We start from the raw sequence: 17335 nt of genomic DNA, 5'->3' as shown, positions 1-17335 counted from the left end.
TCCAGCTTTTCTGCATCTTTCTTAAATCTTGGTGCCCAGAACTGGACACAGTATTCCAGGTGAGGTCTGACCAGTGAGGAGTATAGAGGAGCTGCTACTTCTCGTGATTTGGAAGCAATACTTCTGTTAATGCTTTCCAAAATAGCATTGGCCCTTTTGGCCTTTGACTGGTGCCACATTTTGCTGCCCAGTGTGAAGAACAATGTGGCACCTGTTCCTGTTCCACATGCAAAAGCTGGTGGGCCAACACGTGAATCTTGAGGGTGGGATGCATGCGTCCTTACTCGCATTTAGTGCCCCCCTTTCCCCAAAGAACCCGGCCCGGCCACTTGGCTTTGCTTGCTTTATCGGACCTCTTTGCAGCCCGATTTTTGCCACTGCCCGCCTTGGGGCAGTGCGGATGCCCCCGTCTGCTGCTAGGAGCACTCCCAGGACTGGCTGTTCCTCAGGCTAGCTCGGAAGGGGCGAGCAGACAAGGGCCATTGCTCAGCAGTGCAGCCGTTGCCTGTCAACTCTGCCTTGGCCGTGGCATAATTCTTTCAGCCATGCTGGCAGTGCCTGGAGCATTCCTTCTGGTTTGGCAGTGCAGCTCCCCCCTCCCCAGTTCAGTCATGCCTCAGCTTCCCAGCAGGAGTTGCTTTCATCTTTCAAGCATCCTTTTGTGGCTGCAAGGGGCAGGATGTGCTGCTTTTAGAAGGGCAAGTTCAGCAGAAAGCCAGTGCTTGGCCATGGGCTTTCTCCGTGCTCCAGAGAAAAGTCCTTGGTTGGAAGAGGAAGCAGTTTCCTCAGAGAGCCTCGGGGTCTTGAGCTGCCGTGACCCAGTGCTGGCCCCACACAGCCTGCGAGCCAAAGAGGGGCTGATCAGCCCACCTCCATGGTGCCAGAGCAGCACCTGTGGCCCTTGCACTGGCTCTCAGCTGCTGGGCACCAAAACCAATTAATTTCTGTCCTCCCCTTTCTGGAGGATGGATGATCCTGCAGCAGATCACTTGCATGGTTTTCCTAATGAGCCGAATACAAGAAACCAGAAGAGAGATTTCGGATGGTGCGAGGGAGCTGTGCGTTGGTTGTGTCTTCTGTGGAGACCCTTCTTGGCAGTCCCTTTTGGGAACTGGTGCCCTTCAAAGGGACTGCCAGAGCCTTCCGACCCTTTTCACTCACCACCTTTCCCTTATAACAGAAGCTGGCTCAGAAGGATATTACAAATGCTAACATCTTGTTGAGCTTTCCCCGCATTTTGGGGGCTTCCAAGTTTGCCCCAAAGAAAACAACCTTGTCTGAACTGGAATTTGTATACTCTGAAGACAGACTCCGGGTTTTGGGGTCCAATTCTGAGCGGGTGAGTCTTCAAAGGCTATGTGTTCAAGGAAGCAAAAAAACCCAAAAACAATTATTTGTTACATTTGTGCTTGCTTGTTTGTTTGTTAAAACCTTTGCATCCTACCTTTCACTGAAACCCTCATTCACCCTTTGTAGCTAACAAATCATTGTTGCACTTCCCACCCTGCATTAATCCTATGCATGTCTACACGGACCTAGATCCTTTTGAATTCCATAGGACTTAACTTCTGGGTTAAATGTGTCTCAGATTGCAGCATGTGAATAGTTATCATTGAATTAGCAGGCAAAATCCTGTTGTTTAAATAGCAGTCAGTGTTATTGAACAGGCCCAAAACAGCCAGATCAGTTACCAGAGATTTAACTTTCAAGATCTTCTGAAATAAAGTCACCTTTGCCTGGTGCCAAAATACTAATAAAGGTCACTGTAGTGAAGGCTGCATCCTGCATCCTGGTTTAGCCTAACTCCAGCTGTGGAGAAGAGGAGCAAAAGTGCGTGTGTAGAGGGGAAATAGGGAGATCTTTGGCAGGGCTGGTGCTTTTTTCTGGGAAAGTTGGGTGGGGGGTGTCCAACTGGGGCAAGCCCCACCGGCCCTTGGCCTGTTCCTACTTTCCTTGCTATTTCTTCTTTCTTTCTTTCCTTCTATTTGTTTTTCACAGTCATGCGGAGCGATGCTAAGAATGTCGGGAACTGGCACGTCATTAGCATGCCCACAGCTTTATTCTCATATGCACCTTCCCCACTTTTAATCTTCAGATATCGTCGGTGACCTCTTTGACGACGCCAGCTTACATGCATTCCATTCGCTGGGCTGCTTGGAACCCGTCACCAGACGTGAGTTCTTCGGATGTGGTTCTCCCACTGCAAGGAGGAGCCCAGGATAATCCCAGCCACGTTTTGGTCTATAAAACTCCACCGGCAACCATGAGCTCTAAAGAGGTGAGAAAGCAGCCCCGGTGCCTCCGTTTGGAGAGAGGCTGCTCAGGCTGGGGGCCAAGGGGCAGCCTACCCCAGGCAGGGGATCCCAGCAGTGGGAAGTGCACTCAGGCTGAGCAGCCCGGGCAGGCAGCAGCCTTGCAGGCCAGCCGGAGCCCGTTGGTCCATGGAGCGCCAGCTCTGGCTGTGTGTTATGACTGAGTGCTGAATGGTGCTTGGGCCATGGTTAGTCATGCAAGATCTGCCCAGAATCCCACCCTCCCATGCTTGCGTGGGGCATCAGAGGGTGGAGGGGGCGGGGGCGGGGGCAAGCCAAGCCCAGATCAATCTGGAAATGCACAAGAATGCTAGTGGGCCTTTTCTTGTGAGTAAGTTATTCTCCACCTTCGCATGCAAGGCCCACAAGTCACCTGTGTGGAAGCAGATCTTGGCTTGCATGCAGGTGCCATGTGCTGACCTCACTGGTTACACCTGTGCACCTGTCATGTAATCCGCAGCAGTTGGATTTGCTTCCTGCTGTGTGCCAGTGTGAACACTCAGGGAGCGTCAGGCTTAGGGCAGAGAGGAAGCGGGATTCCCACCTGCAAACAGGATTCTGCACACATTACTGATCGCGACCACTTCTGCCATAGGCTGATCCTACACTGGACAGAAGCCTTTGTGCTTGACCACACGCCCGCTTCCTTGCCTTGGTCTTTGGATTGTCCCAGAATGTGCCTTAAGACTGTGCCTGATTCAGCCATAGCAGAGCAGGTTAGGTATGGACCGGGAAGCTGGGATTCTCGGAAAAGTACATTCTGCAGCTTTTCTCCAGCTGTGCAGGATGAAAGGAACACGTGTTGCCTTGGCTTATACTGAGAGCCTCTGCCTTCAGCGTGGCTGCAGCACCTGTTTCTTTGTCTTTGGCAAGGAGGAAAAAAGGGAGAAGGGTCTGTATTGGATTTTAAGAAACTATCAGAACAGGCAGCAAGAAGCATTGTGCATGAACTCCTTGCTCCGAGACTGTGCATTTTAGACACAAAAATAATGGAAGTCCCCCCTGAAAGCAGCAGAGACATTGATGCTTGAGAGGCTGTGGCATCAGGCAGACTTGGATGGAGAGAGGTTCCTCTTGTCTCAGGAAGACCCGTGACTGGAAGCTCACACTGATACATATGCAAAAATGCCTGGCAGTCTAAGATTTGAGATCTTAGGTACCCAGATCCCAGGAGAGAAACCATGCAAACTAAATATTTGAGATGACAATGGCTGTCAGGACTATTAAAAAGGAAGGCGGAGAGGTGAATCTTATGCTGGTACCAGGAGAGAGTTCCTTAATATAAATCATCTCACCATATATTTCTTAGCATTTTAGGGGCAGAGGGATGAGGGCCTGTCCTCCATTTCTTCCTCACTAGACTGTGCATTTGCCCTGATTTTGTGGGAGTACAGAAAGCTTGTCAAATGTTGCATAAATTGAAGACAGCTCCCTGCCAATCACAGATTTCTTTGGGGAAAAAAGCACCAGGTTCCTAGCCCTTATGAGGTGCCTGTGTCTAAGGAAATTGCATAGGCCACTGAGGTGGCCAAACAAGACTTCTGGTGGCTAGGGGATGAAGCATTTGTGCCTGCATAGTTCTTTTCTTTCCTCCTGACAAAACCCAAAATGAATTATACAAAATAAGAGAAATGACATTGCATAATTTATACAGTTCATGGAATTCAGCTTTTTCTGAACGGAAGGCTGGATTGCATTGGCAAAAAAGCCCCTTAATGCTCAGTTCTTTAATGCTGTACTTTCATCTGTTGCAGCATTGGGAAAAAACATTTCCGCCTCCTCCCCTCTCTGTTCTGAAATTTCAGGTGAAGCAGGTGGAATCCGGAACTGTCCAGTTTCACGTCTCCACCAGCTCTGAAGAGCGCCTTGGGAATGCCGGAAAGCCCTCGGGTAGCATCAAGGAAGAACCGCGTCTCTCCAAGACAAAGAGCCCCCCTGTGCCGTCCCCCAGTGAGTGTTTTTCGAGTTTGCTGGCTCTTCACATGCATAGTGGGACGCCTGTTCCAGTCCACACTGGGGAGAAGTGCTCTGCAAAATGCAGTGCTATGGAAACCTAGAAACAGAGCAAGTCCCAGGCCATCTAGTCTGACCCCCGGCTCCAGCCAGCTCCTCTCATGAAATAGGTATCTGGGGGCTGCAGGTGGGGGAGGGGGAAAATTGAGCCCATCCTATTTGGCTGCGGGGAGCCTCAGAAGCAGAGGGGCACCAACTGGTTTCCTCCTGTGCTATCACAAATCCTCCCTGCCCTTGCTTTTCAGTTCTGCTCTTTGTGCAGAGTGCATGTGGCTTCCTTCAGGGTGTCTGTGTTGCCTCCCAGCCATGGTGAATGCACAGCGGATTCTGAGAAACATTTTCGAAACAGTCATTTTTAGAAAACCCTTTTTTGCCCCTCCTGGGACAAGACACCTTTTTAAAGGTGGCAGCATGGCAGGGAGCTGCATTTTGTGCCAAGCTCCCAACAGCTCATGTCTGCATTGGCGAGACCCCACCAAAGAAAGCAAAGTTGCTGTGATCGTATTTATGGTTGCATCCAGTTTCTTTCTGTGCACTGTTTAAAATTGCCAAGCGAGAAGACAGACAAAATCACAGCTCACAGCGTTCGGTCAATCGGGGCCCACAACCGAGTGGAGCTTGCTCGTGAGTTTCCCTCTTTGTCTGTGGCTCTTCTGAAGAGGGGCTTGGGAGGGCGTTGCTTCTGGCCCATGGGGTGGGGGGGTCCTTAATGAGTAGGCAGCTGCTCGGGCCATGCAGGAGTGCGTGCCACCCTCCCCCAAGAGCCACCCCGGCACTCCTAAGGTGAGGCTGATTCCCCGCCGACAACATCGCACGATCTAGCCCTGAGTCCAAAAGCGTGGGCCTTTCTAACGGGACAGGGCACCTTTGGGTCCAGCCTGCCATTTGAGGAACCAGGCCAGGCACCACACAAAGCTGCTGCCATGGAAACGATGGCAAGAGGCTGGTCAGTTCCCCAAAAGACTGGACTCGGTGGTTGTGGGGGGGGGGTCCGGTCTCTACACAGCAGCCAGCAGGACCAAAAACGCCCATTTCCCCACAGGCCCAGCTGCCAGCAGGGAAAGCTGTGGATGCAGAACAGTCGGACCAACCTACCTGTGGAGTGTGTAGGGCACCTGTGTGCCCCTCCGTGCCCAACCTGGTGCTCTTCCACCTGACGCCACATGTCTGTTTCTGCTGCCTGTGCCACATGTCCCTCTTTGGGGTTTCCTGGGGGCCCCATGCTGGTGCAGTGTTCTTCTGTGGGCTGGAAGAGCACTGGAAGCTGTTCCCAGCCAGCTGGATGTGAAGCCCTCACGTATCTCTCACTGTGGATGGAGCTCTCACCAGAACGGAGCTACCATTTGTCTCCCAGCAGCTTGTGGATTTGTTGTTGTTTCTGTTTTTCGAATGAGGTGGACATGAGCGTGCATTTCACCTTCTGACATCGGAAGTGGTGCAGTCTTGTAGCTGTACTGCAGAACTCTGTAGCTCACATGCTCGACTTTACCATCCAGTCAGTAAATGAGAAAGTAGAAAATTGCATTGAACTCTCAACCCCACCGTGTTGGCTTCAGTTCAGGAACCAGCGAAAGGGATTAATGCATTTATACAGGCATTTATACTGTTTCTTTTCATCTGGAGTGGGTAACGAACAGTTTTGCATTAAAAGGTGAAGTGAAGCAGAGTATCCCCCCGTTCATCAAAATCTACTCTGCTCTGCTCTCTTTAATCTTTTCCCATTTATCTGTGGCTGTTTTAACCAGGCTGCTCCTGACTTAACAGCCTGTGTGAACACCCAGATGTGACTTGTTACTTTATTAACATGGTGGAGTTGCTGAGATCTCAAGGATTGCAGGTACCGGAAGATGAGCCAGTGGGAATCAAGCAGCAGGAAGTGTTTTGGGTGACTTCATTGCAGGATCAGGTGGGACCATGATGAGAGAGTTTAAAAATTTAATGAACCAGTGGAGAGCTCTGGCTGCCTTTGGAAAATGCGACTTGCTTTAGAAACTTGTTCTGCAAGGCTTCAAGGAGCTGCAGGTGTGTATCCCTGCCTTCTCCGACCAAGTGCCCTCTCGACAGGGCAGACAGCAACTCCCAGAATGCCCAACCATGGACAGCCATCAGGCAGGGCTGTTCTAAACAGGAATGCTGTGCTAGCCGGCCCAGTGCTCTCTTCAAGCTCCAGGAGTCTATGCAATTGCCGCCCAGCTGGCTCCGCAGGGGGAGGGCTTTGTGGAAGGAGCAACCTTCAGAGCTAGGTGTCGTTCCCCGTGCTCTTCCCAGATTGGTCTGTGAGGTGGAGGGAGGGTGCAGGTGTTTCCGGAGAAGGTGTAACTGTTCCCCAGCTGAGATCAGGGCGGGTCAGGGGGATCAGGCCTCCAGCAGAGGCATGGGGTGCAAAGGGTGGGGGAACCTGTTGGCTCATTCTGTTGTGGATGTCCTGCATCTGGACGCTTGCTTACTCTGGAGCAAACTGTATTCTCTGCTAAATGAGGGTCCTTTTGTGGCTAAAATGGCACGTCTGCACCCAAAAGGGGGTTTGGGCAAAACCTAGGGCTTGCGGAAGTCCAAGATAACTTCGGGGGGGGGGGGGGGGGGACACTACGGAACAGCTCAGTGAAGACTGTGCATGCTTATAGTTCAGCAAACCAGGGCAGAGCAGGAGTGAAATGAAGTACCCTGAGAAGGGGCACAGCCAGGTGACCTGCTTGCTGGGAACCCTGAGGAGCAGCTCTGTTGGGTGTATCTGCATTTACAACATTTGCCAAAGGAGCTAGGCTGGAAAGCTCTTTCCCTGAATTCTCGGAGAGCCCCACGTGCGAGACCAGGCCAGCTTCTCCAGTCTGGGGATCGCCAGCTGTGTCGAGTCCAACCCTCATCAGTCCCACCTGCTCCTCCAACACACCTGGAGTGGAAGGGGAAGGTTGGCCAAGGAGGTGCTGGTCTTGATGGACCCAGGACCTGATGCAGTATATGGCAGGATGCATGTTCCGGCATCTGCAGGGCCCGCCTCTTGCTAGGAGGGGGTGGGAAGAAATGGAGCACCTGGAACCCTTCTGAGCCAGTGTGGTTCATGTGTTCTTGCCCAGACGTGCATCACTTGAGCTTTATGATCCCCCCCCGCCCACGTATGCCTGGAAGTGTGATTTTCTGGGAGACCACAAGAGGCTAAAGGAAAGGTCTTGAGACCCTCCCCTCCCCTCCCCCTCCTGTGCCCGTCCCCTTCCCCTTCCCTTGAATATCTCACTGATGGTTCCTTTGGTAATCCTAATGATGCTGGCACTGTCAGCTTAGGGAAAGTACTTGGACCCAGAGAATTGAACAATGCTCCTGATTGTTTTTATTTCTTGTTCTAATCATAGACATGAGGCAGAGCTGTGTGTGGGAGGGTGCTGTTTGCCTCTGGGCCACTAGAGTGCAGTGTTTCCATGGGTTCTGCCTTTCGGGGGACCCGTGCTGACCTATATTCTGTTTGCAAATGCTTTTGCTTCAACGAGAGGGTGGGTTTTGTGTGTTGTTTAATGGGTTTTAAAACCTGGAGCTCAGATGGGTCAATTGAAAAAAGAGAGAAAAATTAATGGTGGCAATTTCAGTTAGACTCTCCTTGACATCATCCTGAGCAGTAGCTGAGTTAGCCGGGAACACTCAGAAAGGTGGAGCGGTGCTGAGGCGGGGATCTAGTTTATTGTGACAGAAATGGATGTGCTTGTGGCACTGCCGAGTCACCGGCATGCCTTTGAATTGAGCGGTGTGGCTCCGAGGGAGCTCCGTCTGGCATGCCTGGGGAGACGGGGCTTCACCTGGAGAGATGGCTGGGATGGAGTCCCAGGACTTGGCGGCTCCCTCGTTCCAGGCTGCAGCTGGCAGGAGGCCCAGGAGCATCCTGCTGCCGCTCTCGGAAAGAGGCTGCTGGGGGTGTGAGGCCTTTGGAGTGACCGCAAAGGGGCCTGCCTCTTCTTAGCAGGGTGCCAGAGACCACCTGAGCTATCAGCACGGGATGCACCAACACGCTCAGGCCACGGAGCACTTCTACTGCAGTGTGCCTCGGGTCAGCGCAGAGCGATGTGCTGACAGGTGGGGGGCTGTGTGCTGCCGAGTCCTCCCTGGCACTAGTGCGGGATTTCCTCAAGCACAGGAAGGTGGCCCCCCCAGGGCTGCACCCAAGCTCTGGGCTTCCCCAGATGGGCAGTCCCCCTTTATTATTTATTTATTTATTTATTTATTTATTAAAACATTTTTATGCCGCCCCATTCGCCGAAGCCTCGGGGCGGCTTACAACATAGATAAAACAAGTTAAAATCCATATAAAATAATCTTAATTAAAACACACATTATAAAATAAGCCGCCCTGGCCAGATAAAATTCAATTGTATTTAGCATTTAAAATGTTGCTTAAATAAAAAGGTCTTAGCCTGGCGCTGAAAAACAAATAACGACGGCGCCAGGCGGACCTCTCTGGGGAGCGCATTCCATAACTTAGGCGCCACCGCTGAGAAAGCCCTTCTCCGAGTAGCCACCCTCCTAATTTCTCTCACGGAGGGCTCCCGGAGAAGGGCCTCTCCCGCCGATCTCAGGGGGCGACTGGGCAAATATGGATGTAAGCGCTCCTTTCCCCGGCCCTCCCCGCTCTTCCTCAGGAGCACATTTCCTGGTGGCTTCCCAGTGCTGCCGCATCTCCCACCCCATCCTAAAAGGTGGCACTGCACCTTCCTTGTCCTCACTGCTAGCACTGAGAGCTTTCCGTTACAACTGCCCTCTCCACCTTTGGCCCTTGAGAGCTCCTCTGAAGCTGCATTTGGTTCTTGGGCTTGAAAGAGCTTCCCGTGCCAGGTTTAAGTAGTCCTGCAGAGAGGGGGGAAGCCTTCCTGCAGCCAAAGAGGCTGCACAAGGGATGCAGGCCTGGGAGAGCCCACGTGCCTCCCGTGGCCCTTGGGTGTGGCACAAGGTTGGGGTGAGGAGAGACTCCTAGGCTTGCCAGGGATGCCTGCCAGCCAGAGGCAGCCGGCTGTGGCTCCTTGCGTGTGCCCGGGCGCTGTGCTCCTGTGCCTGTTGGCACAGGCCTGCCGTAGCCCGTGGGGCTTGTGGTTCCGCGAATCTGACAGGCTCCGTTCCAAAGGCAAGCTCAGCGGGCAGCCAAACACAGGCGGTTCCAGAGAAAATGCGAGGGAGACGGTACAGAGATGTTTGTCCAGCACCCCATGCCACGCACAGAAGGCTGTCAGGCTGAAGTGTTTAGAGCCCACTCAGAGCACAGCTGCAGGCCTGTTGAATGGCCTGCTCATGCGTGCAGCCTTCTTCGTGGTTGCCTCTTCCTCAAGGACCCTTCCTCTTCAGGTGGGCCTCTGTGTGTCTGGGGCCTCCGCAGCCACAGGGTCTGGGCACAGACTGCTTCTCGGTAGCACTTGGCTCAGACAAGTGGAGTGGGGCAGGGCAGCCTCTGAAGAGAAACCCTGCATAGCAGTGAGTGAGAGGTTCTCTCCTGTACGCATCATATTTAGGATGTAAATGTATATATCAGTATGAAAATAACAGTGCCCCCTCAAACCCAGCTTACGACCAGGTTCACACATGACAACAACCCAGAGTACAAGTAGAATATGGGTTGTTGTTGAATACAGTTTGTTGATGAATTGTGGGTTTTGGTTAAGTGCAAACCCTGCACTATGGTTTAATTATGGGTTGTTAATCACAAAAAACCTAGAGTTCACAACTGAACAACAAATCATGGGTTCTCTTCTTGGGTTGTTCATGATTAACAACCCATAGTTAAATCATACTGCTGGGTTTGCACTTGACAGCAAACTACAATTCAATGGCAACCCATGATTCAGTTCACTCTGGGTTGTCGTTATGTGTGAACCAGGGCTAAAAGACAGCTAAAAGTGACAGAAATGTAGTAGGAGTAAATTATTTTGCAAAGGCCTATTGAAGAGAAAGATCCATTCTTCATCGTGGTCTCTGTACATCACACATATGGGTGCTGCGCCCGCGCAGTGCCTATTTTTGGGGAGATCCTCTCAGCTATAATGGTTCGTAGCAGGAACTCCACTCCCCCTTCCCCTAGTATAAGTGGGCAGAGCCCCCGCCCTCTCACCAGTCTGCATTTGACCACCGGTCACTGTCCCTCGGGTTCTCTCTTTATTATTGTTCTCTCACAAAATCTACTTTACTCCATTTGTCTTTAAAACTTATCTTACAACTTTATCCCAAATACTATCTCCGCAATCCCTGTCCTTCAGTGCAAACAACCTTTCCCCTCACTGCCTCTCCCTCCCCCCCCTCACAAACTACCTCCCCCCGCAAAATAACAAAAATAAAAAATAAACCCTTCTATCGTTTTTCCTTTTCACTTTCTTGATGGCACAGTGTTCTGCCTTCCAAAAGTGCATTCAGTGCAGAACGAGGGTGTTGCCTACCAGTCCTCCTTCACTCTGCCTGCTCTGCCTCAGTGAGGGCCATCGCATGGACAGATGCGTTCATTGCCAAGGCCTTCATTCGTCAGGCTCGCGAGAACTGAGAGAATAACCTCAGAAAGCTGCTTTGGGACCAAGCATTGCTGGCAATGAGAGAGGCTACTATGGCTCCTCCGGCTGAGGTTTCTGCCTCTGAGAGACGTGCTCCTCCCAGTACCAAACAAGGGGAGAGTGCTAGAGCCGAGAAAAAGCGCTCGGGACGGACTCAGTCTCCTAAGAAAAGAAAGGAGGAAAGGAAACATCGAGACCAAAGGCACTGCTAAAGCCAAGCGTCCCAAGAAGGACAAGCCTGAGAGCAAGCACAAGAAGCACTCTCAGGTGGCTCAGCAAGACCTGCCGTTCCCTTCTTTCGTGTCACTGAGTGCCATGGTACCGAGCGGGCCTTTGGTTCATCCGCCATCGATCCATGCAACACCGTGACCATCTCGTCATGAACGGAGCCCTTCCCCACGGCCATCTCCAAGACCTTGATTCAGCCTGGTCGAGTTTCAAGCTCCGGAAGCAACGGTGCGGACCTCAATACTGGAAAGAGACATTTGAGGGTCGCCCATCCACTCTCCAGCCCCCTTCAAACATTTGGTGGAATCCATCCCTGAGCACCACAAACCTACCCATCCTCCCCCTATGGGCACTTCTTCCTGGACGGTCCACCGGGATCGATCCATTGGCTGCTGTCCTTCGAAACCAAGCCACCTCATTGGGAATGGAGCCAATACTGGATGCTACCTCCATATGGAGGATTTGGGCCTGGACATTATGACCCTGGATATCCGTGGGAGTACTACCCACCATACGGATACCTGTGCCCACCACCACCAATGCGTCAGAAGCGACCTCTCCCACACATACCACCAATGACTCAGAAGGTTCTGACGACCTCGGTGACCGCCATCACCCATCCGGGAGAATCTCCAGTGCAATCCTCATCCTCGAGCACTGCTTATTACTCAGAGTCAGATTTGAAAGACACAGAGCAAGCTTCCACATCCCCTGACCTTTTGGTTTCAGCTCAAGGCCCGGGATTACCCGGCGAAAGCATGGGACCTTCTCCAAACTGCTGGTCCGTATGTCAACCTCTCTTGGGATCGATATCCAGCAACATATGGATCCAGAACAGGGCAATATATACAACATCATCAGAATGGAGGTTGTGGTCCCAATAGCTCTACCTTTTACCCTACACCAGGCTATGGTGGAATCTTGTCAACTGCTGAATCACATGTACTTGACCTCTCGCCACCTTTAATCAATGTACAAAGTCAGGGAACAGGACTTACGCTTCCTGCTGCATCACCCACATGCCAACTTGGTGGTCATCAAGTCCACGCAAGGTCGACAGATGAGGAAGCACACTCACCAACCTATTGTGAAGGATGGAAGATTAACATTTGTCTTGTCGAATCTGCCATGGGCCTTGGACTTAGGATCTCCCAATTACGAGGCCACTATGGCCCACTATCAGTACTTTTTATGGCAGAAAATGGAATCACTTGCTGCATTCCTCCCTGACCAACAAAGGAACCTGTCCAGACTCTTCACTGGGCAATGCAGCTCTCCAAGCAGCAGCTAGTGACGGCGAGGCATCATGTCAACTGCGACTCCAGGGCACTTGTCGGTGCAGTTTCCCTCAGATGACATGCACGGCTCTGAGCCGGCAATCCCCAGGAGACCAAGCAGAGAATGGAAAACATGCCCTTGGATGACACCGGACACTTCCACGCAAAGACCAATGAGAAGCTGGGTTTAATTCACAAAGCATGTCTCGCCACTTACAGGATGGGTTGGGGACCGTCTCATCAGTGTCCTCATAAATGGACATGGAATAGGCAGAATCAGTACTGTCCCTTCCTACCTAGTCAATGGGGTACTCCATGGGTCACCAACTCTTCCGCCAGCACTGTTCTGGCCATACCGATGCATCTCAGTATGAACAACCCAGGAAGTGTGTCGACACTGACAAATGCCAGCGCTGACAGATACTGCGAACCTCTCCTCTTATCTCTCTGAACCCACCTCTCCCATTTTGGGGATAGACTACAACATCATCTCCCCATATGGGATTCCATCACATCTGATCAGTGAGTTCTCTCAATTGTAGAGCACGGATATAAAATTGAGTTTGAAACTGTGCCCTTTCTCAGGGCAGTCTGCCACACACCATCTTCATCAGTCCTGCTGGAGGAAGTAATCGAGCTACTTCATAAGGGAGCAATTCGTAAAGCTGGCCACTCAGAGAGACCGCACAGTTTCTACTCAAGGTACTTCATGGTACAAAAAATGGATGAGGCGTTTGCCCCATCCTGGGCCTGCGTGGAGTCAATAGATTCATCAACCACAAAAAATTTAGAATGACCATGCTCCAAAATATTCTTCCATTGCTCAACAAAGAGGATTGGCTCACATCTTTGGACTTGAAAGATGCCCAATTCCATATAGGGATTTACCCGGCACATAGGCACTTCCTAAGGTGAATACAGCAGTCTCCCCTTCAGTCTTGCTAGGCACCAAGGATGTTTATGAAATGTATGGCTCCAGTATGCGCCCACCTTAGACTTCAAGGTGTACAGGTATATCTGTACTTGGACGATTGGCTGCTAGTTTTGCCCTCCAAAGCGGACATTTTAGCCTCAGTAATATTCACTTGCACTTTACTTCATCAACTGGGACTGTGCATTAATAACGAGAAGCCATCCCTTGTTCCTTCCCAGGTTAACACCTATTTTGAAGCATGTCTGGACTCTATTTGCATGAGAGTCTACCTTCCTCCAGACTGGAGACAAAGACTCATGCACTCCATACACAGCCTGATCACCAAACGGACCGTCCCTGCGCACTTGATCCATCAGGTGCTCGGTCGCATGGCATCCACGGTTTCAGTGGTGTCGAATGCTAGGTTGCTGATGAGAGCACTATAGCTATGGTTCAACTGCAGATTCCATCTCTAGCGCAATTCACCATGCCAGCTCTACAACATCCGCGCTCAGTGCTGCAGGCACTATCCTGGTGGCTAGCTGAGACCACTGGAACCAATTGTGACAATATATACTGATGCTTCCCTGACTGGATGGGGCCACTGTGCATCGCTCAGTTTGGACTCAAGGCATTTGGCACAGTCACGAGGGAGTGAGACACATCAACTATCTAGAGTCACTGGCAGTATTCAAGGCTCTCCAAACCAACCTGGAAGGAAAGACGATTCAGATAGCGATGGACAATATTGTAACCATGTTCTGTGTGAACAAACAGGGAGGGCCAAGTTCAATCCTGTTAGCACATCTTGCTCTTTGTCTCTGGAACTGGTGTATCAACCACGGGATGGACATACAAGCTGTTCACCTCGCTGGTACTGAGAATGAAGCAGCCGGCTCCCTAAGCAGACTCATGTCCACGATGCTTGAGTGGAAACGGGATCGAGAGATCTGCCATCGTCTCTCCGAACAGTGGGGAACAACCTCCACAGACCTGTTTGCCACACACAGGAATACAGTGTGTGAAACTTATTGCTCCAGAGTGGGGATCGGTCCCAACTCCATTGTGACGCATTCATGATCTCATGGAGGGACATGCCATTCTATGCTTACCCCCAATACCGCTGATAACAAAGACATTAGCAAAAATCGGCTGAGACGACGCTTGTGGCATCTTGATACCCCAGGGTGGCCCTGCCAGCCATGGTTCACCACACTACTGAGGGACCAACATCCATCTTCTAGAAATACCACTCCTCATCGCACAACAGCAAGACTCCATTCAGCATACAGTTCTACACACCCTGAAATTGACAGTGTGGCTCATACAGTGACTTTGGAACCGACAATAGCCTCGGGATCAACAACAGCCTTGGGACCGACAGCTGCCTCGGCACCGACAACAAACTTACACCCGGACATGCAGTTCATCTTACAGTCTGTGTTGAGGCCAAACACACAGTAATCATATGGTTCGAAATGGAAACATTTTACATACTTCGCAGCCAGTAGCAACTTCTCACCTGAATCTGCAACTGTCGAGAACATTTCACGATCTCTGCTCTCGTTATACCACGGAGGCCTCAAACCTTCTTCCATCAAGGTGCATGTTGCAGCCATTTTGAACCATAGAGAACATATAGAGGGTTCATCGGTATTCTTCCCCCAGTTAGTGCACCGCTTCCTACGAGGATTACAAAACCTTCACCCTCCAATCTGATTGAACGTTCTGACATGGAGCCTGTCTGTTGTTCTACAAGCTATAACAAAGCCTCCATTTGAACCTCTGGCCCTAACCCTAACCCTTCCTGGTCACCATAACATCCGCAAGTAGGATTAGTGAGCTATGCGCCCTTCGGGTCAACCCTCCATGCCTTAACTTTCATAAGGAGAAAGTGGTTCTTCGCACAGACCCAACATTCCTCCCTAAGATAGCAATAGTATTGCAACTCAATCAAGACATCATCCTGACAGCATATTTTCCAGCGCTGATGACATCAATCGAGCATTCCTTGCATTGCCTCGACACACACAGATCTCTGGTGTTCTATCGGTCCTGAACCAAATTGTTCAGAAAAACCAAACATCTATTCATTAAATACTCTGAACATGATAAAGGAGCACCAATAGGGACCCAATGCCTATCGAAATGGATTGTGGAAACCACCCAACTCTCATATCATCTAGCCCGTTGGACTTGCATATTGCCCCAAAAGGACACTCCATCAGAGACGTAGCTACCTCATCTGCCCTACATGTGGGCATTCCAGTACAGAACTTGTGTACAGCTGCTACGTGGTTGACCCCATGCGCTTTTGTAAAGCGCTACCATTTAGATGTCAAAGCCAGACAGGACCGCTCCTTTGGCCGTGCCGTCTTATCCACGGTCCTTCAATAGTGACACCGTCCCGTCTCCAGGTGGGCAAGCTTGCTAATCACCCATATGTGTGATGTGCAGAGACCACGGTGAAGAAAGGCAGGTTGCTTACCTGTAACTGTTGTTCTTCAGGCGCTCATCTGTGCATTCACACAACCCACCCGCCGGCCCCACTTCGGTGTCAGTGACTGGGTTCATATTTCTTCGGATTTAATTGAACTTACATTTCCTTGCCAGTACCAGCTGGGGGGAAACGGGCAGTCTTCAGCTGACTGGCAAGAGGGCGGGGGCTCCACCCATTTATACTAGGGGGAGGGGCAGCAGAGTTCCTGCCAAAAACAGTTATAACTGAGAGGATCTTCCTGAAAATAGGCATGGCGCAAGCGCTGCACCTATATGTGTGAATGCACAGGTGGCCGCCCAAAGAACGACAGTTACAGGTGAGCACCCTGCCTCTCTCTAATAGAAAGGAGTGCTGAACAAGTTTCTCAAAGCCTTTGGCTTAATCTCATTTACGGATGAAGACAAACCTTCAGTAAGATGGTGGAGGGGTGCAGGTTTTCCAGTTGTTTGTATTATTGGGATCTCCTCAAGAAGCAAAGCCACCTGGCCCCAAGCGACCTGCAGGTTGGGACTGCTCAGGAGGGGCTCTGCAGAGGGCGGGTGCCATGCATCTCGGGGAGGTGGTTGAGGTCGGCATTGCCAGCAGGCGCTCCTAGGACACACACGGCATCCCCTCCAGGGCAAGGCAAAGGATGTCCATGCCCGGCCACCGGGGGGGGGGGGGGCGGGGGGTGTTGTCACCTACGTTTCTACCGCAGAAACTCTGGAGAGCACAGATGTGACCCGGCTGCCATGGAAACCGTGGAGGTTTTTGTGTGAGACCTGCTCTTACAGGATCGCGGGAAGTGACCAAGGGCGGTGAGCCATTGTCGCGGGGCAGGAAGCTGCTGCTGTGCTGCTCTCCTTCCTCCTTCCTCACGTCTCTTTGCCAGGAGGCATGAGAGGGGCGCCTGCATCGGTCACATTCTGGTGTCGGGCCAGCCATGCTCATCTCGGAAAAGCACCTGTGCATCGCCTAGCTGCCTGCTCACAGGCACGTTCCTAAGAAGTAGATCTGCTTCCAGCCCATTGCTCAGGGCAGCTCCTTCCGGGGCGACCAGGCACTGTGCCCCTCTGGGCCAGGAATGCGGGCTGCCTGCCACTCTTGCTGTGACCTGCTGCCCTGGAATAGCTTGATGCAGAACAGTGGGAAGGACAAAAGGAGACTGTCTGGTGGAGGAGGAAAGCGCCGCCATCCGTGCGACCCCAGTGAACATGCATTTCAGTTGTAGGGCAAAGGATTCCACAGGACCCAAGCTTTTTTAGGAACCATTCTGGTCACGCATGGCTTTTCCTGAGGCCCTCCGGGATGGGCTTGGCTGTGGCTCGGAGAGCTCTATGGCCTGCGTTCATTGGCCCGACCCTCAGACAAGTCCCCCGGAGCCATGCCCGTGCACCACTGTGGCACCTGCCAGTCCACCTGCTTCCCACTGGGGCCCCACAGTGGTGGGGGAGCAAGCGGGGGATGCCGCTGACGGCGGGCTGCCTGGCCCTCGGTCAGGCAAGGAAGCAGGTGGCAGCAAGGCTGGCAAAGAGGATGTGGAGCAAGAGCAGCTGGTGACCGTGGCGGTGGGCAGGTGGGGGGCCCCCCGAGGGAGCAGAGCC

At 51.8% G+C, this 17335-nt stretch overlaps 1 protein-coding gene across 1 annotated transcript in view; it reads left to right on the top strand.

Annotated features, from left to right (window-relative positions):
• NPHP4 (nephrocystin 4) overlaps nt 1-17335 on the top strand; it is a 139133-nt gene that overhangs the window by 65003 nt on the left and 56795 nt on the right. Inside the window, exons 9-10 of the mRNA XM_044419642.1 lie at nt 2096-2278; nt 4118-4262. Coding sequence (XP_044275577.1) covers nt 2096-2278; nt 4118-4262 — 328 coding nt within the window. The remainder of the gene's footprint in view (nt 1-2095; nt 2279-4117; nt 4263-17335) is intronic.

The sequence above is a fragment of the Varanus komodoensis genome, unplaced genomic scaffold (genome assembly GCF_004798865.1).
Source record: "Varanus komodoensis strain SLA01 unplaced genomic scaffold, ASM479886v1 scaffold106, whole genome shotgun sequence".
NCBI lineage: Eukaryota > Metazoa > Chordata > Lepidosauria > Squamata > Varanidae > Varanus > Varanus komodoensis.
Note: the sequence above shows the minus strand (reverse complement) of the source record. Positions and strands in the feature narration are given on the sequence as shown.